At 40.2% G+C, this 23760-nt stretch overlaps 1 protein-coding gene and 1 long non-coding RNA gene across 3 annotated transcripts in view; one reads left to right on the top strand and one right to left on the bottom strand.

Annotated features, from left to right (window-relative positions):
* LOC125299422 (inverted formin-2-like) overlaps window positions 1-18425 on the bottom strand; it is a 34598-nt gene extending 16173 nt beyond the window's left edge. For both annotated transcript variants that reach the window (XM_048250692.1, XM_048250693.1), the window contains exons 1-6: window positions 18277-18425; window positions 4877-5301; window positions 4196-4311; window positions 3212-3371; window positions 3019-3052; window positions 2747-2888 (exon numbers count right to left, since the gene is read on the bottom strand). In XM_048250692.1, coding sequence (XP_048106649.1) covers window positions 2747-2888; window positions 3019-3052; window positions 3212-3371; window positions 4196-4311; window positions 4877-5279 — 855 coding nt within the window. In that variant the 5' untranslated portion in view covers window positions 5280-5301; window positions 18277-18425. The remainder of the gene's footprint in view (window positions 1-2746; window positions 2889-3018; window positions 3053-3211; window positions 3372-4195; window positions 4312-4876; window positions 5302-18276) is intronic.
* A 1791-nt stretch (window positions 18426-20216) lies between these two features.
* Window positions 20217-22650, top strand: LOC125299683. The gene is made up of 5 exons (XR_007194426.1): window positions 20217-20326; window positions 21267-21358; window positions 21590-21735; window positions 22354-22484; window positions 22620-22650. It is a non-coding gene; the product is annotated as an uncharacterized LOC125299683 (long non-coding RNA).
* The last annotated feature ends 1110 nt before the right edge of the window (window positions 22651-23760 follow it).

The raw sequence follows: 23760 nt of genomic DNA on the forward strand, positions 1-23760 counted from the left end.
ACACGAAACTTGGTGGGCATGTAACCCCACATGGATAGCATGGAACCATCGTTTTCGTTTTGATCTGTAGCCCCCGCTGGAGTGGACCCCGAAAGAAAGGAGGGTAGGGCAGACACAGTTTTCTGTGAATATCTCAAAACCGTAGGGTTTAGGAGGACCATTTTTTTTTGTATGTTGATCTCAAGGGGCCATGTCAACCCATTCCATAACCACTCATTTCATGTATAGCGCCACCTAGTTAAACACAAAAAGTAAAATGAGGTGTTGTAATTGAAGGTATCTGTGACCTAACATAGTCAAAACTGCACGAAATTGGAAGTGTAGGATCATTATGACACCCTCTGTATGCACGCCAAGTTTTGTGGAATTCCGTTCATGGGGGGCCACACAATAAATTAATTTATGTTACTATACACCAACTGGCCTGTAGGTGGCGGAGACAGTTTTCTGTGAATATCTCGAGAACCGTGAGGGCCTAGGAGGTCCACCTTTTTATGTATGTTGGTCTTAAGGGGCATGTCAACCCATCCCATTACCACTTATTTCATGTATAAGCCACCTAGTTAAAAATTAAAAAGCAAAAATTAGGTGTTTTCATCACAATATCTCTGGCTGACAAGGTCAAAACTGCACGAAATTAAAAGTGTAGGATCATTATGACACCCTCCGAATGCATGCCAAGTTTTGTGTACTTTCGTTCATGGGGGGCCTTACAATAAAATAATTTATGTGTACATTTAGTGACGTACACCAAAAAGGATTCCCGGGACACTGAAAGACCGGGGTACACAAAACTTGGTGGGCATGTACCCCCACATGCATAGCATGGAACCGTCATTTTTAGTTTTTGATCTGTAGCCCCCCCGCTGGACTGGACCCCCCGAAAGGAGGGTAGGGCAGACACAGTTCTCTGTGAATATCTTGAGAACTGTAGGGCCTAGGATGACCATTTTTTTCCGTATGTTTGCCTCCAGGGGTCATGTTAACCCATTTCATGTGCACACATGTGCACAAACAGATACACACACACACACACACACATACATTCACAGTAATCATACGTATGACACATACTCACACAGTAGACATATGTACGCTTGCATGCACAGGCACATACGCAGGCACACACACACACACACACACACACACACACACACACACACACACACACACACACACACACACACACACAAAACATAAACATAACACAAACAATCAAGAATTTCTCAGAATTGTGAACAGGCAAGATGGAGGTGGGGTTGTATAAAATGAATTTTACATGTGAAATCTATGAACTAATCATGTTTTGGTACTTGTTGTCTAGCAGATACCAGTGAGAATTGAGTGTGGATAATGCAATTTAGTGAGACAGTTAGAATCATATAGGCCTTTCAGCGTGATTTCTTTTTGTGGAAAAAATGTGCTGGACTGGGCGGCGGTCATATTTTGTACCGCTCTGCGGTACATCTAGTTGTTATTACTCTAGTTATCCCAAAGGCTGTCTGGGGCTGATTTGGAGAAGCTGGATCTAGGCTGGGCCTGAGATCTGCTATCAGGGTATTGGCATGTTATATTTAGGCTATACCATAGACAAAACACTCTGTCACCCTCACTTGAGTGCAGCGAGTGCTGAACGCTTTGTAATGGTTACTCAGATCACGGCACATTTGCCTAGAACAGCTCCCACACCAGCGACCCCATTTCATAGCTGCCAACTCTCACGCAGTGGCCGTGAGACACGCATTTGATTAGTTTCACACACTCATACGCCACACCCCCGATTTCTCACGCTGAAGCTTCAACCCGGTCGGTCAGATGCCTGAAAAATGAGTTTAGCCTATCTATAGATTTACCTGTTGAGCCACGGTTATGCTTTCAGAGACGGTGAGAGGGTTCAAGAGCACCCACTGTCTGTGGAATTTTCTAATTTTTCTCTCATTTGCGATGCTACTTCAGAAGCCACCCCAGGCGCATTCCCCCGCTTCAGGTATGCTTTGAGTATTATTGAGTATTTTTCACGCTGAAGTGTCAGTCTGGTAGGTCAAATACCTGGAAGATGAGGTTCAACTAAACTAAACCTATGATATCACACATCATGTGAACGAGCGGAATCTAAGCTTTTCAATGATATTAGCGCCAATCATATTTGCATTTTGCACACAGTGCACACCCATTACTCTCGGTTTAATATCTCACTAACCCTTCACACAACACGTGGCAAACCCAATATCACAATAAACAGCAAACCGTACCGAATACCAGGATATAAAGCATGCCTCTGTGCAATAAGTGGTTCCTGAGTAATCCGGTTTTGAAATTGCAACACATTTCTACATAGCCTCATTGGGGCGAAATTATAATGTATTCTAAAGTATCATCAGGGGCCCGAAAGATGTACGTTTTTTTTACTGCACGGTATAATGCTGAATGAGCCAAACAAACATTTCTGCAGCAAAATTTTGGTTGGCCCCACCAAATCTCCAAAGTTTTTTGAAAAGTTGGCAGCCCTGCCATTTACTATCAGATGGTTCTGGAGTTTACACTGCATTTCCTGATGGCTAACACAGGTTCACTCAAATGTCATAAGTTCTGCTTTTACATTTTGTTAAATTTTTCATGGCTTTTTAAAAAAAAAATGAAATGTTTGAAAGGTATGACAGGCTAGTAGCCAAATTTGGGTGAGGCCCTTTCATTCCTAAAATATCTGCTTCCTGTCTAGGTATCTTCATGTTTCAAAAACACTCACTTGAGTGAAAAGTACGCTGAAGACTTCATGATGGTTGCTCATGTCAATTCCCCCAAACACCCTCTGCAGCTCCTCGTCATCCTCCGCCATGGTCTCCTCGAAGGCCTCACACTGGATGAGCAAGTCTTCATCCTCTTGCTCCCTAAAAACCAGCAGGATATTCAGGTGCTCTTGGGCATTACAAAACTATGGGCTAACAGAGGTCACAAGATATTTATGGGGGTCACTACAGTTTGGTGGGGTGGAAAAGGGAAAAGGAGGAAAAAGCTTACCGTAGTTTTGGTAGGACATCTAAGATCTGTAAACCTGTGGGAATGCCAGAACAAAAACATAGGTATTGAAAAGGCGAAAAGCCTTCAGCATTTACAAACCAAAACCATTTACATTTAACACTTTGTATGTGTCTACTTCCTCACTTGGCAGTTATTCTTATCCTAATTGGCCTACAGCAGATGGATGTCTTACCGATGAACTCCTTGCGTAGCTGATCCCTGTTCCTCAACTCCTCCGTGCTGAAGATAAGAGCATTGACCACGCTGAGGAGGGTCACCATGTACGGCACGTTATCAGTGGCGTGGAGCTCATTCATCACCACGCTGAAGCGATACTGCTGGCTCTTCAAAGTCTAAATAAACACATAAGGTTTTTATTTTTTTTTTAATTTTTATTTTTTTGCTATTGCTGCTTTTGAAAAGGACACAAACAACAAGAACACAGAAACATTGACCTTCATCACCATAAAACACAAAACAACACCCAAGTAACATTTACACAAGATGTTGTTTGTCTTTACAACATATATTTGTTCACATTTATATTCACATTTAAAAGGTTCAGACCTCTTTGTCATCTCATGGGATTGTTTTGGTTCTGTGGTCTTGGTAACTTTAATTAGAACATCTAATATGGTCTGAGAAAACATACTATGACATTTGAAGACATTTCACCTCTCAAGGGATTAATCCAGAATTCATTTGAGTTTAATTTCCACTTTAATTGAGATGGTACTTTCCAAAGTGTTTAACACAAGGACGGTATATGGAGCCAATCAGGGGGAACAAGAATTGAGGTTTTTTCAAGAGGTTGAACTACCGCTTTTTACACGTCATAGGTGAAAAATGTATGGACTTCAAGCGACATCACAAATCTTTAAAAGTCAGCGATAACTCGTCTCTATTGACTGCACTGGTAAAACATGTTCCAGATCTCTAAAGATTAGTGTCAGCTTGGCTGCTTAGAATTCCAGCAATGTATTTGTAATTTGCAATAAAGCACCCTTGGACATTCTAGCAGGGGTGTGGCAACCCTCAACACATTCCTCACAGAGATCCCTGATTGGGCAAGAGGCCTTCTTCTTTACCAGAGTACTTCACAAAGACATGTCACACCCTGTGCTCGTCCTTCCTGAGCCACATCCCATGCGGAGTTGTGTGCTCGTGAGGAACTCACCTTATAGTGCTGCAGGGCATCCAGAGACAGCTCACGCCCTTTAGGGGAGAACATGATCAGAGCTGCCAGGAGCTCAAACACCTGCATCTTCACCATGGTGTTGGACGTATCCAATGCTGGGGAGGGAACATGGAACATAGAACATAGAACATAGAACATAGACTTAGAACACAGATATTTATCCCATGCTCATTATGCACTGCATCTCTGTATAGAGTAAAGTCTTATCATATATCTGTGCCAACCATTCACTTAAACCATTAATTCTAATTAGCACAACTCTTTGGCCAGGTAGAGTAGCTAATTGGTGAAATCACCTGTGCACGGGTAGAACCAATACATGGTTGGACTTTTTTACTTTCTGAAGCTAGACTTTTCAATCTCTGTAAAAGTGTCGTGAACATTTACAATGAAGACTAACCATACTACTTGTTCAAAACTACTGTATGACTGCACAAGTAATCAAGCTAGAAAGCATTATCTGTTGTGTTCATTTTGTGTGGATCTATTGTGCCAAATTACCAATCAATTCACCAACATTATGGTAACTGTATACAGGTAGCCCATAAGCTCATACAGTATACAGGTAGCCCATAAGCTCATACAGATTATCTGTGTGACTATCTACACAGTATGTGCTACTGACCCACATGGGTGTGTGACACCGTCGGCTTAGCTCACCTTGCGACAGCGTTCTCACATATCCCTCCGCCTCGACAATGAAGTTGATGCCGGCGCCCGAGTTCATGATAGCGCGCACGCAGCCTACGCAGGTGAGCTGCAGCAGGGCGTCGGCGATGCGGGCACAGCCACGGCCCGACAGACGCTCCAGTGCCTCCATCAGCAGGTCTAGACTGCCCAGCTCCAGGAACTGCAGCATCCACTCCCGATCACTGGACTCCAGCCGCCGCCGCAGGCCCGAGTAGTTGACCACCGAGGGCACCTGCAGCAGGCGGATGCACAGCTCCGGGTCGGCGTTCTCCAGGTTGGCCTCCAGCCGCGCGTCGGCCTCGTCCTGGGAACCGCTGCTGACCGTCCTGGCAACCTTCTCCTTCAGGGCCCCCCATTTGCCCTTACCGGACATAGTGGAGGCAGGAACTGCACTCCTGCAGCACAGGGACGGAGGAGTCAGGACATACAGAAACCATGCATTCCAAAAAAGACCAAACACACGCTGATGTTCGCGTCACACACAGTCCTGGCTCTGTATGCATCTGTATGGGAAGTAAACAGGTGGCTTGGTCTGAGCAATAAACTATTAGAGCCAATTAAGAATGCTGTTTCAGGAGCAGTGAGTGGGGTGTATTTAGTTGGTTGCTGAACTTCTTTTCCCAGTATGGAGAACTTCGGTTACCATAACAATTTTGCTAGTTATAATACCAGCTTACCAGCTTGTCAGCTTGTGGTGGTAGTAGGACACCATTTGGTCTGCCTCTAACTGGATGTGATTTCCTCTGGACACTGTTGTGGCCATTTGAGGAAGTGATTCTCCAGCAAGCATTTCAACAATTTCCAAACCAATGCTGAATTTTTTCATTGTATTTTATGTCAGCACTTTCAGGATGAAGCAGATTGTGACAAGGGGTCAAAATTAATCTATGTGCTAAGGACACATTGAACTAACTGAAATCAAACACTTAGAGAGCTAAAGATGTCTTGACCTTCTTTGCTCTCCAACACTGGAGACGCCACGGGAGCATTGGTACCCCAATAGAACGCTTACCGAAAAGGGATGCTGCATGTCTGAACAAGATGTTACGCCTGGATGACAACCTACAAGGTTGTATTTCGCTGAGCTTGGAAAACCTTGGAGGTGATGGTAGTGGGTGTATGTTGAAACCAGATATGTTTGGGCAAAGAAAGGGCACAGCATGCTCAAAGTCAGAAGAAAGGAACAGAGAACATGAGTAAGGACGCAAGGATTTTTTTTAAAATTCAGATGTGATGAAAAGATTAGCTGAAAAGATTCAATTCTGAAATAAGCCAAGAGTCAACATGATTCAGTATTACTCAAAGTTCCAGTGAACCAAGGCAAGGACATATCTTAATAAAATATGAGTCACCCTAATTAGTTAGGAGAAAATAAGAGTTTAAGCGTTTAAGATAGGCGTAGCTGGGTTCCCCATTAGCATTATAAAACTAGATGCCCCTTTTACAACACAACAAATCCAGACTGCCTGATAATGGGCTGAATAAAAATAAATAATGACCCGATAAAAATGCTGATTCAAAAGCCTATTGAGGCAGTAGTGCACAAGGCTGTGCGCGACGCTGTTTACTACTGCATGAGTCATAAGATGTACAGCATTTGGTGACCACGTGGTTTGCCGATCGCGTGTACACCCTATTGCAGTGTAAGTAAGTCTGATCCACAGATTGGTGTGATGTTTACACAACTTCCATTGGTCTCCTGGGTCCGGTGAGTCATGCTCTGTGCAAGCGTGTCTGTGCATGTGTGTGTGTGCTAGTATGTGTATGTGTGCATGTGTGTGTGTTGTGTGTGTGTGTGTGTGCTAGTATGTGTGCGTGCGTGTGTGTGCTAGTATGTGTGTTTGTGAGTGCGTGCGTGTGCGCGTGTGTGTGTGTGTGTGCACACTCTGGGCCCTACCAGTTAAAACTAGATGTACCGCATAGCGGTACAAAATATGACCGCCGCTCAGTCCTGTACATCCGTTCCGCGAAAATAAATCACACTTCAATTTGTCTCCATATTTTACTCCATCCCCCCACCTTGAAACTTTTGTGTATGCTTATTTGGCATGCCTGAGTGTGTGTGTGGGCTGCACAGAAAGTACCCCACTGGTGCTGAAAAGGTGAATAGATTGTAGAATAGCCAAAGAAGATGTAGAATTGTTATAAAACCTTTAAAATCTCTAAACAATCACAAGTAGGGCAGTTCATCACAGTTCATCCATTGCAACTGGATTGATGAAAGGTCACTTACACCTGTAGGCTACATTGTATTTGGGAAAAGCAAAAAGGTATCAGCATAATGTTATTTATTTATTTATTTTTTTATGTATTTATAAACAAAAAAAACATCTCTGTCAGTTCCATGCCGTTTTCAACAGCTATCAAAACAAAGGTCATTTTTGGATGGATGGATTTTTTGTGAATGTTTCTTCTTCTACATAAGATTTTAGTCATCTTTAGTTCATGTAATACTTTTATTGTCAATGCACAAATTAAGTAACAGTAGTCTGAAAACGCTTATTGTTAATGCACAAATTAAGTAACAGTAGCCTAGTCTGAAATGAAAATGCTGTTTTACATCTAACCAGTGGTGCAAATAACTGACATGTCCAAATGGGCCTTGATGAAATGCGTCGCTAGACTGTTCATACACATTTTAACGGGCCAAAGTTGAAGAGCTTTTGTCCGTTATTGTTAGTGCAAAAATAGGGCTGATTCATGTTCCCTTGCATTGTTTAACTGAGGTCCATGGCTAGTCTGGCTTTCATCAGACCAAGCTCAATCTTTTAAGAAATCAAAATAAATAAGCGGGCAGATCAGGCTGGGTTCACCCAGCCTAGTCCATAGGCACCCCGATATTGTTTAATTTTCCGATTGAGATATAGCCTTCACGCTCTGGCTATTCTAAATGCAAAAATGCATCAGGGAGTTATGACAAAAACGGTAACTAACAAACTAGATCCTAATAGAAAGTTGTTAGCTTCCTAAGCTACAGGTAGGATTATAAGGTAGGCCTAATGACAACATAAATTGTCAATAGGCTATGCTGGCGACACAAATAAAATCTCCTTTGAAACCAATGGCTTACGCCTTTACAGTATCAAGCGGACTTAAACTGTCATATCGTGGCGAAAAGTTGTAATAACATTCACGCAGCTCCATGAGTCAAGGAGCGAATGAAGTAGCCACTTCTAAATGGGACCCACTACACAGTAGCTTAAGGTGTTTTGCTAAAGCAGCCATAATGAAATGAAGGTGTCATTGTTTGGATACTTCACACACACGTGCTTTTAATTTCACAGACTACAACTACCAAGCTGTAATCAAAGCACATCGATTCCCCTCTCACACCCTGCACGCACTTAAAAACAAAATAAACAGGCGCCTCAGTCTCACGCATGTATAGGCAAACTGTATCAGACCGGTATAACGTTGGTAAATCTTCCATTGCACAGAATGATTTTTGTAGCACGTGCAATAAATGACAGTCGAAAGATACAAACAGTGCTGCTATACATTTGCTTGGTATAACCGCATTTATAGTTTTCAAAATGCAATAAATCAAATGCCTCCATCACTCAACCAACGCTAACGGTAACATTACCTAGGTCCTTATTGATATTACAAGATTAACGCATTACCTGCAGTAAAACCAAGCATGTCCGATAAACATCCTCAGATTTATTTCGGGCTTCAAGAAGAAATGGGAATTACACTTCATGTGAACATCGTCCCATCCTTATTAGATGTTCACAAGGGTAAATTACAGTCCTTGTATGAAGCCCATTGTTTTTTCAACCCACTTTTAACTTCCAACAAAATTACGTCTCACTGCAACGATACGCCATCTAGTGGACAAACGATAAACGACCAATACTGAAAATGCAGCCATGATGATGATGATGAATATTTATTTTGGCTTTCTTTTAATCCTACTGATTTTCATTTTTGGGGGCAAATCACAAATGAGTGATTATGAGCCAGGTTGATGTGGGCCCCTTGAGACCAACATACCATAAAAGATTCACAGAGAACTGTTTCTGCCCTACCCTCCTTCGGGGGTCCAGTCCAGCGGGGCTGCAGATGAAAACTTAAAAAATGACGGTTCCATGCTATCCATGTGGGGTACATGCCCACCAAGTTTTGTGTACCCGGTCTTTCAGTGTCCCGAATCCCTTGTTGGTGTATGCGCCACTAAATGTACACATAAATTATTTTATTGTAAGGCCCCCATGAACGAAAGTACACAAAACTTGGCATGTATTCAGAGGGTGTCATAATGATCCTACACTTTTAATTTCGTGCAGTTTTGACCTTGTCAGCCAGAGATATTGAGATGAAAACACTTAATTTTTTTTTGTTTTTAATTTTAACTAGGTGGCGCTATACATGAAATAAGTGGTAATGGGATGGGTTGACATGCCCCCCTAAGACCAACATACAAAAAAGGTGGACCCTAGGCCCTACGGTTCTCGAGATATTCACAGAAAACTGTCTCCGGCCACCTACAGGCCAGTTGGTGTATAGTAATATAAATTAATTTATTGTGTGGCCCCCCCCATGAACAAAATTCCACGAAACTTGGCGTGCATTCAGAAGGTGTCAAAATGATCCTACACTTCCAATTTCGTGCAGTTTTGACTATGTTAGGGTCACAGATACCTACAATTACAACACCTCATTTTTACTTTTTTGTGTTTAACTAGGGTGGCGCTATACATGAAAATTAGTGGTTATGGAATGGGTTGACATGGCCCCTTGAGATCAACATACAAAAAAGGTGGTCCTCCAAACCCTTACGGTTCTCGAGATATTCACAGAAAACTGTGTCTGCCCCCCCTCCTTTCGGGGGTGCAGTCCAGCGTGGGGCTACAGATCAAAACGAAAAACGATGGTTCCATGCTATCCATATGGGGTTACATGCCCACCAAGTTTGTCTACCCCGGTCTTTCAGTGTCCCGAATCATTGACGGAAATTTGGACATCTTGAAAAAAAATCTGACTAAACCTATATGACCCGCCATGGCTTGGGCGGTCATAATAAGTAGGTCTGGAGAATCTGATCAGCCCATTGTTGCCACAGTATACTGAGATACTGTTCAGCTGATTCTCTACATGACCTCTTAGCTATCAACACAGCGTTGTTGTACGGTTCCACAGAAATTACTTGCCAAGTTACATGCTGCATTATCTAATCTGTCAGACTGAATCTTACCCTCTGTTATAATTATGACTAGTAGATATAAAAATGAATTACACTGGATGTTAGAAGTCAATTCTGTCAAGACATCAGTGGACAGAACTTGTGAATAGAAGGACCCCATGACTGTCTTATAATTCACAGAGAAAAAAAAAACACCTCTAAACTTGGAGGCTTGCCACTTCTATTTAAGATATGACCTTAAAGGAATAAGACTAACCAAGCCTTAACAAGCCCTGTGGATGGCTACCCACAGAACATGTCAACACACACACAACCACAGACCAGAGAAGAGGCCAAGTACAGCACAGCCGCTTTCTTGGCGTAATCTCCTGGTCAGGTAGAAAGTGGTCTGCTGATGCAGGCTCCTTCTATTTCTCAAGCCCCAGTTTCTTTTGTGGAAAAAAACAACACAGGTGTGCAAGCAAGGGCAAAGCTAGTTAGGTATCTATTGCCACAAGTTTGACACTCTTCTTTCAGATTAGATATGGGCAGAGGTTTTTTTTTTGACAGATGGCTGTGAGTGCACTGTAACAAGATTCTGTGATTTTCACAGCATCACTGCTGTTTTTGAGAAAAATGTGTACTGTATTTGTGAATACAGTATGTTGCTGTAGTTTCGCTATGAATTATGGTCAAAAATGGTCAAACTACAGTCAAAGATCCTTAATATACAAAGATAAAGCAGCACAGGCTTCTACAATGGAATGGAATTGTACACAATTCCTGCCTCCTAAAAAGGCGTGGTCAGAATGCGCTGACGCTACCTCGTTGATGAAAAAAACGTCAAAAGATTTTTCATTTTCGCCTCTCTCTTTGCTGTGACCAACTGGAGCTGGCCTGGGTGACTGAATTTGGGACATCGTCGTGGCAAGATGCGGTCTGATTTCCAGGTAAGTGGCAGTTTGAAATGTGGCAAGGTATTTGTGATTAGTCTGTGTCTGTGTAACGAGTTATCTATGTAGTAAAATGTCTGCGTAGTTTAGGTAATAACATTATTATTATCTCGTGTCGCCATGAATGTTAGCTCATTGAGGAGTAACGTTAGTTGACGTTAGCTAACCATCTGATACCTATAGCAGAGCTAGCTGAGGCACTAGCTACCAGATTAATTTGGTAGTTAGGCTACAAAGATAATTTACGAACATGATATTTGCTCTACCTAAATCGGCATCACTATAGCTTGTGGATCAGATCTACTGCAAGTTTACATTGATTTAGCAGTTTTGAAATGTGTTTAGCTGCTAGTAAAAAATGAGTACCGTATGTACACAGTTGTTGGTGCACTGAATTTTATTATCAGCTTAGCGTGAGTGAAACATTTAGTTTTATCGCCATATTCTCTGTCTGTCCTCGATGACGCGACGATTTTCTCTACTGATCTCTGCCCCGATCCTGCACATTACATATTTTTGTATTAAGTTTGTCTCTGATGGCAAATGTGTAGTCAGGGTGGCTCAACGATTGTGTTGAATAACGTTACATCAGTTCTGAGTAGTTTTTCTCGGATGGTCTTGCACAGACCCTTATCAAGCAGCACTAAAATGAACGTCCATGTTTGCTAATTCTCTCCCCAGTTGTTGGACGAGTAGAAGGACGCTATGGATGGTGAGGATGAACCCGCGATGACAGGGAGGAATGAACTTGAACCTGTGTTATTCAGAGGATAAGTCAATGCTATGTACATAGACTGTGTTCTGTAACTGTCCGCTCTTGTGGCCATTCAAATGTATTATTCCAATTCCAAAAACTGTAACATCCATAACACCAACACAATGCCATGGTATTTAGTTGGCATTATGGATGTGACAGTTTTATGGAATTGCCCTATACAAGTTACAGACTTTCAAAGTTAAACATATCAAATATAATTTCATATAGGCTACTAACAATCAGACCTGAAGACTTCATGAAACACTACCAAAATAAAGTTGAAACTAATTCTACAAAAGGCACTCCAAGGAAAAGCCTTTTTTGGCTGCATTGGCCAACATGTTTTAGACCAACAGCCTGTCACTATGAAACTCTGTAACTAGATTTAAACTTCCCTCTGTATGGAAAAAAAAGATCTATTATTCAACATTAGTTAACACACTGAGAATGATTGCTGCACTATATGTATTGTTCTCTAGCAACCTGAAGGTCCAAGACTCAATCCACTGAAGGCTCTCCCGTGAAGATGGTGGATCTGATGTCTGCTTTGTGGTCCTATAGGACGACGCCATGGATTGGGGTCAGAGATGCGCCTGAGAAGTAAGTGTTTGTGTTTGTAATCAAGTGCTGTAATCACAATTTGACTGATGCTAAAACTGGAGTAGGGTATTTGAATGGACATTTATACCGTGAATTTAAGACATCAAAAGCCTGTTCATGGCCTCAAAGAAGTCAGTCGTAGTATTTGCCTAACTTGGCAGCCTCTCCAGCTGTATCATAGTCTTCAGTCCTATTGTGTTATCACAGCATTTATAGTAGGAAGGATCATATTAAGCAAAGCAATGTGCAGGTGTAGTAACTTAATTTCAAGAACATAAGAACATAATTGTAATTCATGATGTTTTTTTATTTTACTTTGTGTGGTGTTGTCTCTGTTTTAGGTGCTGTAAATGCTGGCCATATGACTTCAACCTTCATCCAACCAAACGAAGAGATCCTGCTTTCCTACACTTCCATTCAGGATGTTAAATTCAAAGACAATAACAGTATTTAGTTTTGTAAATGCTTAACTACCACTCAATGCAGGACACATCTACTGGCAGTTGATGGAGGGGTTTAGGGCAGTTGTGCTATTCTTTTCCTTGTGGGTAGACTGCAGAATGTGGCTATGTATGCAGGTGTTAAATTGTGGGATTTGTTGAAAATGTGAATTTCAAATAAAACCCTACCATTCAAAGTTAGCCTCACACACTTTATACCCTCCTTTCCTCAGGTTTACTTGTTTGGATCGGATGGACAAGTCGGCACTCCTTATATTAACAAGCTACCTCTTTCTTCTACTAGTTCAATAATATGGTATCTGAAAGAGAAATGCCAGTGTTCATCATATTTTTAGCCTTATGTCAATGAAAAAAAATAGAAGTGGTGTAGGCCTATTGTATTTCCATTGTAATTTGCGTGGGTAGTAGGCCTAAAAGATATGGCCGTGGTGGCGGCTGTGGGATACATCGATTGGCTACTTTATCAAACATCAGAGGTAAGGCTAATTGAGAAAGCAGACGCCTGGTTAGGTGTGCTAGTTAGCAACTTGTTAACCAGGGGCACGTTTCCCATAACCATAGTTGCTAACTAAGTTAGCTACTTTGTTGGTTGCAATGCAAACTGGTTTTGGGAAACGCACCCCTGGCTGTCCAGATTATTATGTGATATGACCTACTTGTTAAACAATAATATGCAATACTATAGTACAGTGGTTCTCAAATGGGGTACGTGTGAGATTTTAAAATATACAAATAATTAGCAATAAATGTAGTCATGGATTATTACAATTTAAAATGTTCCAAATGTTTGAATTTTGTATGTGTTTATTAGTTCCAAAGTTTAATAAATTAGACACTGATGGCACAGTGCTCTGTTTTAAATCCTTTTTTCTCAACTAAAAAATGCTTTCTTTGCTGGTTAGGGGAAGGCTACTTGGCTGAAAAAATATTTCACAGGGGTTCATCACTGAAAAAAGGTTGAGAAACCACTGCCCTAGTTTATGTGTATGGCCGTCTGCTATACAGCCTATTTGAACGCAATCCAGACATCAAAAACGATGCTGATCAGTCAATATGACGGTATGTACATGTCTACGTCCTTAGGGAAAGAGAAGACAGAAAGGTGTCTGTTTATGCACCCAAAGTTTAGGCATTTTCGCGATTGAGTGATCAACATCGAAGTGGTAAGCAACAGTAACTTATTCCAGAGAACCTTCGCTACTTAGTAGATCAGCGTGCCAGTGGGTTACAGAAACAGACAGACAAGTGGCAAACAAAGTCGTTTTTCTCCTTAACTGTTCATCTGAAAAACGCCATGTCGGTGTCAGAATGTAAGGAACACATGTGAATTACAGAAAATGCATTAAAATGTCCAATCTCGAGCTGTATAATTAAGGGCTGGGGCATAATCCGAGAAAAAAATGATTTCTTCCATAGGGCCACAGTGTAAAGAATCTCTCGCTAGTCTCCTAAAAAGGCGTGGCGCTAGTGAACCATACGTCATAGGGGAACAGGAAGAACCCTTCTGTGAATCGTCTCGCTTTATCAACCGTCTCTGCTACAGTAATAAAAATGTGCTGCGAATCATAACACAGTAATAAATCTGACTCCTCCCTCACTTGTCAGCTTTTTGAAAATTTTGAAAAAAACATGGCGGAAAATCAGTTGGGGTTTTCTGTTTTCTTTTTGCACATAAATACAAAGTTAAGCTCCCAGATAGCAAGGTGACATTGATATTATGTTGATTTTCCATCCAAATCATCATTTTGAAAAAGATATTGAAAAGTCATGGATTTATGGTTTACTGGGAAATTTTGACGTGGTGATTGAAAACGCACCGCCGCCGACGACGTTTGAACTGTCCGGGCGGGGAGATTTTGAGCAACAGTTCAGTCAGTCAGACCAACGGTGTTCAGTACTCTGTCAAGTTCGCAGCTCCACCTTAATGGTAAGCAAGCATTTATTTATGTAACGTTAATGTTTCATTGTGAAATTGTACTACATTAAATTCGGGCATGTGTACAGTCTATGTATCGTTGTACTGTCTAACTTACAAACTCATCCATGCTTGTTGGATCAACTAAGTAAGTAACGTTAGGCTAGCTATCATAGTTGCTGTTGCTGTGAAGGTGGCATTAACGCTTATGTTTTATGTTACGTTAACGCTTTGGCAGTCTCATTTATATTAGGCCTACCTTAGTTCTCAGTAAGTTACAGTTTATTATATTCATATAATTTATATAAAACATTCGCTAGTAGTGCTAGGCCTAGTATGTTACTGTCACAATGTTAGGCTGAAGATGATGTGCTGCTGGAGGTTTAGCTGCTACCAGCTAACTTATGTAACGTTAACTCATCGTAATCATGTAAGGTTTTGTGAGTTTAATAGGCTAACTTTAGCAATATTGATATAAGTTAACTTTAAGTCACATCTGACTATCATTAACCGTTGTTCGGACGAACAGCGCGAATGGCTGTTGCTGCCATATGTGTTGCTGCAAGCAAACATCATCAATGAGCTCACCCAGCTGGCTAACGTTAGCAGCTAAATATACCTTGCGAAACTGAGTAATGCTAACACCATCTTCAGCCTGGCATTTTGACAGTAAACTCAAAAAACATACAGTATATATATAAATGATTATTCTAAAGTTTCACTTGTAAGTAGCCTTCAGTTTCAGTTGAAAATTGTTATCTAACACTGTTTATCTTTTTTTTTCTATTTCTGCTAGGTGCTGCTTCACTCTGCTACTGGTGGTGGATCAGGGCTGACTGCAACCGTTGGTCTAACGTTAGGATGCAGCACACGAGAATTTCTAAACGGAAAAAAGTGAATAAAATGTACTTGCTTTTTTCAAACTGATAACAAGTTGTCAATGGTTATTTATGCAAGTTTGTGTAGCCTAAACCATACCTAGGCCTAAATTTATCCTGGCTGTAGATAAAGCAGGATATGAATTTCCCAAAATTACTGTATATAATATTACAGCACTGGTATTACTACTGTACTAAGTTACAGTATGATCCATAAGTACTGTGAGTAAAAATAATACTAGACAATTCAATACTGTATACATTACAGCACTGGTAGTACTACTGTAGTTTGCATTTACAGTATCAGGCATAGGTACTGTGATTTCATATACAGTAGGTATACTGTAGAGTGAAATACAGCAACTTGCTGGTTATTTGCTGCCAGCAAGTTGCTGTAAATTTTACGTTAAACTTTTTACAGTGTGGTTCGAATACCTTAAGCATGACATGCCTCTTGGAATGACTTGTGGAATACACCTACAAAGTATCACTGTGGAAACATGGGGTATACCACACTAAAAACATGATTAATACCTGCAATATACATGGTTGAGGAACTTAGCCTAATACGGACATATGCTGGCAATTTTTTTATCAAAGTACCTCACTGCTGACCTCCACTGTCTTATCTTTCTTCCACATTCCTGTCTCGGTTCTCAAAAAAAATGTGGTGTAAGTGACCACACGTTTCATATACCATGTCTTATACCCATTAATGTCTTTTATTCACACAACTTCTCCATATTAGGCCTCCTGCATAACTACATGTACACACACACAAATGTCACAAAATAGTTTAGACTTAAAACACAAAATAGTTTAGACTTATTTATATTGTTTAGACTTCTATCTTTCATCACTCGGATGAAATGTCAGACATTCTCGTCATGCCACAAGAAAAAGGGAGTGTCTCGTTAGTGTCTCGAAGGACACCATGCCTGAGGATTTGACAACACAACTAATTTCTACTATACTTATCCGTTTTAGATAATGTAGTTAAAGGTTTATCATAGTTCAAGACATAGGATAACGGCTAATACACGTTTCACTACAATAAAGTACATGCTTGAGTTCATGCTCATGCGTGTTTTGCTAATGACCTGAACACTCTTTTGCATATCAAAGCTCGGACAACACGATTATGTGATGATGAGGCAGACAGTCCTACAGAGCTGCACATACCAATGGTTTAATTTGAGTCACCGTGACAATGGGAACACACTGGGGAATTCTGTTGCCTGGATTCAGCAACACAATTAAAAGATGGCTAGACTACAATTTCCTCTGCCTGTTCTACAATGTATATATGCAGCATATGCCAAGCTATCCACATGATATGGCTTCAGTCAAGCTGTATAATTTCAAGGTTTCCCCTACCAGAAGGCCAAGCACATTAGGCAAGTCAGAGGCCATTCACCCTCCAATAATAAACCTCCTCCATTATACACAACACTTTCCTGAATAAGCACAGAGAAAGATCACTGCTGCCAGTCCAACTTATTCATATCATCCCGTCATAAAATGTTACTTTGACCACCTCCTGAGTCACATGCCATCATGGGACAAGACTCCACAGAGCCAACACAGCAAGTGTCACAATAATCTGACCATATGACAAGGACGTTATAGTCATAATCATAATGAATGTGCGTCTTTCTTCATGAAATTTTCGAAAAAGGGACACTATCTTCTGCTTTGTTATATAACAAACTTGCCACAGGGCATGTGGCAGGGAATGTGGATTTCATAATTTCATAAGTATTTTTTTACGGTCAGCAGGATGAAGAAATAACACAGCATCTGTTTCCAAACAAGAAACCCGACAGAATTAGGTGTGGTTGGTAGTGGTAAATCTGCATCCTGTCGCAGACTAAACAAGTCTCACTCTGATGACTATACAAGTTGCTTGGGATACCGTTCCTGCGCAACAAAACAGTGCCATGATAGTTCCTCAAAATGGGATACAAGTAGCCTAACATGGACACTAGTTCAGATCACTCTTTTATACTAGGCTATAGCATAGGACTAGATGTTTTATTTCAATTGGAATTCAGTTCATTGTGCTGTGCATCTGAAGATGCATGGTAGAAGGCCAAAATATCGTGCCGCCGCGTTTTGAAACAGCTCAATGCAATGCACCTGTGATAAGATAACTCAGTCGATTCGAGGGAGAGGAGGCTGTGGGCGTTATTGATAACTCTACAGTGAAATGTTAGCCATTTAGTTGTTCACATGACAGAGCCGCCTACGTGTCTAAGAACCAAAGATCACATCTGTCGACGTCGTTAGCTAAAGCTCAGTAAAAGACAGTGATTTAATTGCGCACCTCATGATGTTTACAAAGTCACGTTAAATCTTCTTACAGGCGCTTCTTAGTGATTCTTCAATATACTGCAGGCCCACCCTCTTCATAATGGACGTGCAGGATTAGCCAGCTTCGTAGAAAGACTGACTTCACTTCAGAAGCCGATCAATCATCTAAAAGTGTGTGTGAAGTTGTTATTCACAACACGATTAATAGCCTACACTTCAGTCTGTTAAGGAAACAAACTTTTCAAAAAATGAATCTCTGATAGCCATAAACTATTTTGTGTGATATTGGAGATGGTGATGAGACTGACGACTTAATCGACTACACTCACGATATTTTTTATTTTTGTTGGGGGAAAAAACGATCTTACCTTGTGTAATCCTCTTGCAGATTTCAAATTTATAGCAGGACTTGATCCGACCGCCGAGCTCCGAAGTTCACAGTGAAACGATGTAGCGCTACCTCTACTTTTCCATTGAAATCTTCACTTCTGGCTACAGTGAAGGCGAATGTGTAAATGACAACATCTGGATAGCTCCACCCTCGGAACGCTTGAATCAGGTCATTATTTTCACGGTTGCCTCCCAGTCTCAAACCAATGTTGACTGCAAACATTCCACGTTTTCTTGTCAGCATGTGAGCGTTTATCACTGTTGTCAGTCACTACCACTGTGATTGAGATGTTGACTTTATCCATAACTATACGCACAAGGCAACGGAACAAAATGAAGACTATAGGCTACTATACTTGCCTTAACTTCCATCTGGAACAAACCGCAGGCCTAGCAGAATTTATGCAGCAGTTCACTGTGTTGGCAGTGCGATTTTCCTGCCAAACTTCGACCAACTCCAGTCAGCTACAACAGATCTTGTGTCAGCACTAGGGAACATCTTAGCTGCATCCGTTTAACACCAAATGTTATGTAGGCTAAGCAGAACATAAAATTGAATATTTTAATCAGAAACTATAAGCACCTTCACCATGACACTCACTCCCTTTAGCACCTTACCAGTCCCGGCCCTGTCACTACAAGCGTCTTATGCTTGATCACCCTCAAGCACATTGGACTTTCTTAGTTTAATTTATATAGTGTATTTAGTATTTCGTTTTATTAGTTTTCTTATCTTTCTTATATTATACTGTCTTTATTGTACAGTGGAGTTTAGTTATATGTTTATACTTATACTTATGTTAACCATTTCTGCTGTAAATGCTTAAACTGAGGTTTTGGCTGGGAAAATCCAGACATACTTTTCTAATTGAGTCTAATGTAGCCTATTATGTCTATTATGCCTGTTTAGTCATGCTTTGTTTTCCAACTTCACATCCTGGTTTCCCATTGTCTCTTATCTCACTCGTAAATTTCAATGAATCATGTCAGTGGTATGGCAGATAGGCAAACCCTTGTATGCACTCTGCAGGTCAAACCAGGTTACCATTGCCTAAACTGTCACTGTAAGAAAAAGCTGTTTAAGTCCCATAAATCAGAAATGACTATGCATGTTCATGTTACACATCATATGCTAACTTGACACCACTGTCTTTTATCCCAGTTGATCTCCATTCAGTTTCCACAATTTACTGAAATTAAGTGATTGTGCTCTGGAAATGCTCACAATACTCACAAGCTATCAACTAAATCTTTATGGCCTATAGTCTTCTGATCAGCCGAAACAGTTTCTTTGCTATCAACATGTTCATGTTGATCATAACAAATCTAAAATGTTAATACATTTGCTGCAGGACACTGAGCAGACTTGCCATCTGAGTTCATTAAGATCCTTGAGTAAAAGGAATATGTCAGGCCCAGCTGTGGCTCTGAAGGCCTGTTTGAGCTAAATGGCGAGAGGTCGGCAGAGGAAGGTTCCAGTCTGAACAAAAGCTGATTCATGGCATCTCTGAGAGAATCAAAACAGTGACAATATCTCAGTTGTGTTGCTGCCGTGCTGCCGATGAGGCATTATTTTCACGTAATACTCAGGGATGCATAGACCATTACAGACCATTACTCATAAGCAAGTAATTGTATGCCTGTGACAACATCATAGCAATATAATGTGCATCGAATGGTGAAATGATGAGTGGGTATACAGTGGGTATATATATATACTAAAAAATGAATCCTGGTGCCACGGAAATTACACAAAAAAAATCAAGTATGACTTAATTTCTTGAAGCAGTCGCCTTAAAAAAATAACTATTATGTTTTCCCCAAATAAATCAACTACATTTGCAAGAAAAAAAATTCAGAGAAAATGTTCCCTGAAAGAATTGTGGGAAGTTGCACAATTTCTAGCTGATAAATGTGCAGCCTTTTCCTCAAATATTTTGAACATCTGAAAAACGTCCTTCAGTTGAGATTTTGAAAAGAATGCCTCGAAGACAGACGCCATTGAAGTTCAGCATGGAATAGTAAAAGGTAAAGTAATTTGTTCCTGCTACTTGTGAAAGCTAGCATGAAAACTACTACAAATATACAATTAAGTAATGTCACATCTCAGGTATATATTTTCATACCAACGTGTTTTGACCTACTAGGAAATATTGGTGAAGTTAGCTTAACAGTAGCAAGGTCGCTAGCTGTACTCAGATGGTTGGTAAACTAACCAGCAAGCTTCGGTAGGTTATATTATAACCTTATCAATTTGAAATGGCCAAGTTTATAATCATTTGTAATACTTGGGACACTCTAAACTGACATTAATATAATATTGGAGTCGACGACGCCTTAATCTTTCTGTAAACTAATTTGAAAAGACGGTTGGAATTTTAATAGCCACTGAGGGAATAGCTAACATGCTAACGTGAGCTGGTTAACATTAGTTAGCCAGGACTCCACTGTTCTAAGCGATCTAGTGTGGTGCCAAATGCTTGTCTGGCACGAAGGGATCTGTTGACTGACTAATTAAAGCAGTCTGCCAACTAATTGACGTTTGATTGAACTGAACACTATTTGCTTTTAATTCGGGTTATATATATTTTGCTCGTAGCTAACGTTAGCTGAGACCACCAGGGCATTCCTTAAGGCATTTGTAGCATACACGTGGTGTAAGGTAACTGTTAGTGTTGTTGGTTAAGGTTAGGTGCATTGTCCATTCTCAGTAATAGTATGGCACTGATATTAGTTAAGTGTTTGTTGGTTTTATTTGGGTTATTTAGCGGTTATGTTAACATATTTAAACACATAAACACTTATGTTTGTCTGCGGTTAAAACATTTGGTAGCCTACATGGTAAATGATGTCAGAATGAATTTTGGAAGTCCTTTGCTAGTTAGTTGATATACTGCTGATAGTCAATTGTGGTTCTTATGGAAACATGTGGTGTTTATATAATTATGGATTTTGTTTGTTTTAACAGGGTTGGCAAAATGCTCATCAAGGTCCAGTACCGTGGACTAAAAAAGTACCTCAAACTGCAGCCTGGTTTTTCTAATGAAAGTTTCATTGAAGGTGAGGTTTTATGTGAGCTTAGCTAGTGTTCATGCACATACAGTATTTGAATGAAATAAATTTGAAATCAATGTTTGCATGCATCTGATATCAGATCACTTGGCCAGTGGGTAAGGTAAAAAAAAAAAGATTTTGTTACCCTTTAGTTGAATTAAATTAACTAAATTTGGAAACTGAATTTCTTAAATTCTTAAAGCATCCCTTTAAGATTCCAATTTTGTGTTTTTGCAGAATTTGTGCCAGCAGGTTCTTCTACTCTAAATTTTTCACTTTTCTGAAGTGATATGGAGAGGTCCTCTTCAAACGAGGGACATCAATCTCCTGGTGCAGGAGAGAACACCTCTGCCACAGGGGATGCAGCAGAAAAGGCCAAATGGGTGAGCATTTAAAATTAAAATCTCACTAGGAGAAATCATTGTCTGTCCTCCAAATGCGGAAACCTGGCTTTGAGTTCGGTAGTGTCAAATCATCGAGACGCGTTAATCTTGCAGCACTATACAGATCTGGCTGAACGTAGGTTTTTTTTAGATTCAGCCAGATATCTAGTGCTGCAAGATCGAACGCGCCCGCTCATTTGGCGTTAACGGAACACGAATCTAGGCAATTTTCTTCCTTCAGATACAGGTCTTGTTATAATCTCCCTGTACACTTTCAAAAGTTTATAATACTTTAGTTCGTCTGTAGAGACCCTCACCACACTACCAAGTGTAATTATATTTTGAGCACTGCCAGTGGTTTAAAATAGCATTTGTTTTTTCGACATGCTTGCTGCCCCCTTAGCTTTCACTGTAAGCCCATTCAGTGTTAACGCAAAAAACGGTCTTGCTCAAAACTCCACCAATTAACACAATTTTGCTACCATGCTACCATAAATAGACCCTAGGTTGTTTGTACTCTTGAGTTACACTTTAATACATCTCCTGTGTTTTTAGAGGGTGCAGGCAAGTTTTCTCTTTACAAGTTTATCACCGTTATTGTTTCTCTTTTACCCATAGATGGTCTAGGAGGTTCTGGAGAAGAGTTCAGGGGGAGAGGAAACAATGGAGGAGTATAGGAGATTGAGCACCTTGACACACTGCACAAGACGGCATCATATCCTGGTCAGCCACATTGTTGAAATGCATGGGTATGTTTTGTTTTGTAATGTGAAAAACTTGCCTGCAGCATGACAAGAAAAACCTAAATTTGGTAGTAGAATTGTTGTGTAAAAACAATTTTGAACTGATTTTTGTCCTTCTTTACACTTCTCATCTTCTCAAAGGAACTCTAGATCTCATTCATAGTCACCATTAGGTCCTTGGTTACCTGTCTGACCAAGGTCCCTTTGTCCCGGATTACTCAGTTTGGCTGAGCGGCCAGACACCATACTGCTTTTTTGCGGAGTTGGAGGATTTTGTGTAGATGTTGATGAAGATGATATGTTTGTTATATCTCTGTCAGTCATCTGAATATTTTTAAATGGCCAAGCTATTGTTATTTTTTTTTTCCTCAACGTCAGGTTTAATTTACACTGAATAAATGCTGTTAAATTAAATACTGATTCTCTAATTGTGTATATACACCACATCCTTTAAAATGTATGGTAATAGACTTATTTAAAACATGCATAACTGCTCAAAATAAGTGAGGCAACTATATTACACGTGATTTTATCATGCGAAATTAACCAGAAAAAATTAGGGAAATTTCCTTGATTTATTTTGAATATGCTTAATTGCATTGAGATATTTTACACAATTTTTTTTGTATACATTAATATTTAAGTAAATTTCCATGATTTGTTAAAGTCTATATTCTTAAAAATAATAGGGTTATATTTTTCCCTAATATTTTCACGTGTAATAAGTTGCCTCATTTTTTTCATGCATTCCTACTGTGTCATTTTTTACAGTGTATATACACACACAGTGTAACCGGAAAGTAGAAAGTATTCAGACCCTTTCAAGTTTTCCACATTTTGTTATGTTTCAGGCTCATCTTATAATGGATTCAGTTCATTTTTTCTCTCATCAATCTACACACAATACTCCAACACTCCACAAAAAAGTATTCAGACCCTTTGTTATGACACTTTCAATTGAGCTCTGGTGCATCCTACTTCTATCAATGGTCCTTGAGATGCTTTTACAACTTGATTAGAGTCCACTTGTGCCTAAATTAATTAATTGCCCATTATTAGGAGAGGTAGACATCTCTTTATATATGGTCTCACATGTTGATGGTGTATGTCAGAGTGAAAACCAAGCCACAAGGTCAAGATAATTGTCCGTAGACCTGCGAGACAGGGTTGTGTGAAGACACAGATCTGGGGAAGGATACAGTATAGTATAGTATGTATAGTATATATACTTTTTTGATCCCGTGAGGGAAATTTGGTCTCTGCATTTAACCCAATCGGTGAA

Source organism: Alosa alosa, chromosome 8, assembly GCF_017589495.1.
Source record: "Alosa alosa isolate M-15738 ecotype Scorff River chromosome 8, AALO_Geno_1.1, whole genome shotgun sequence".
Lineage (NCBI taxonomy): Eukaryota > Metazoa > Chordata > Actinopteri > Clupeiformes > Clupeidae > Alosa > Alosa alosa.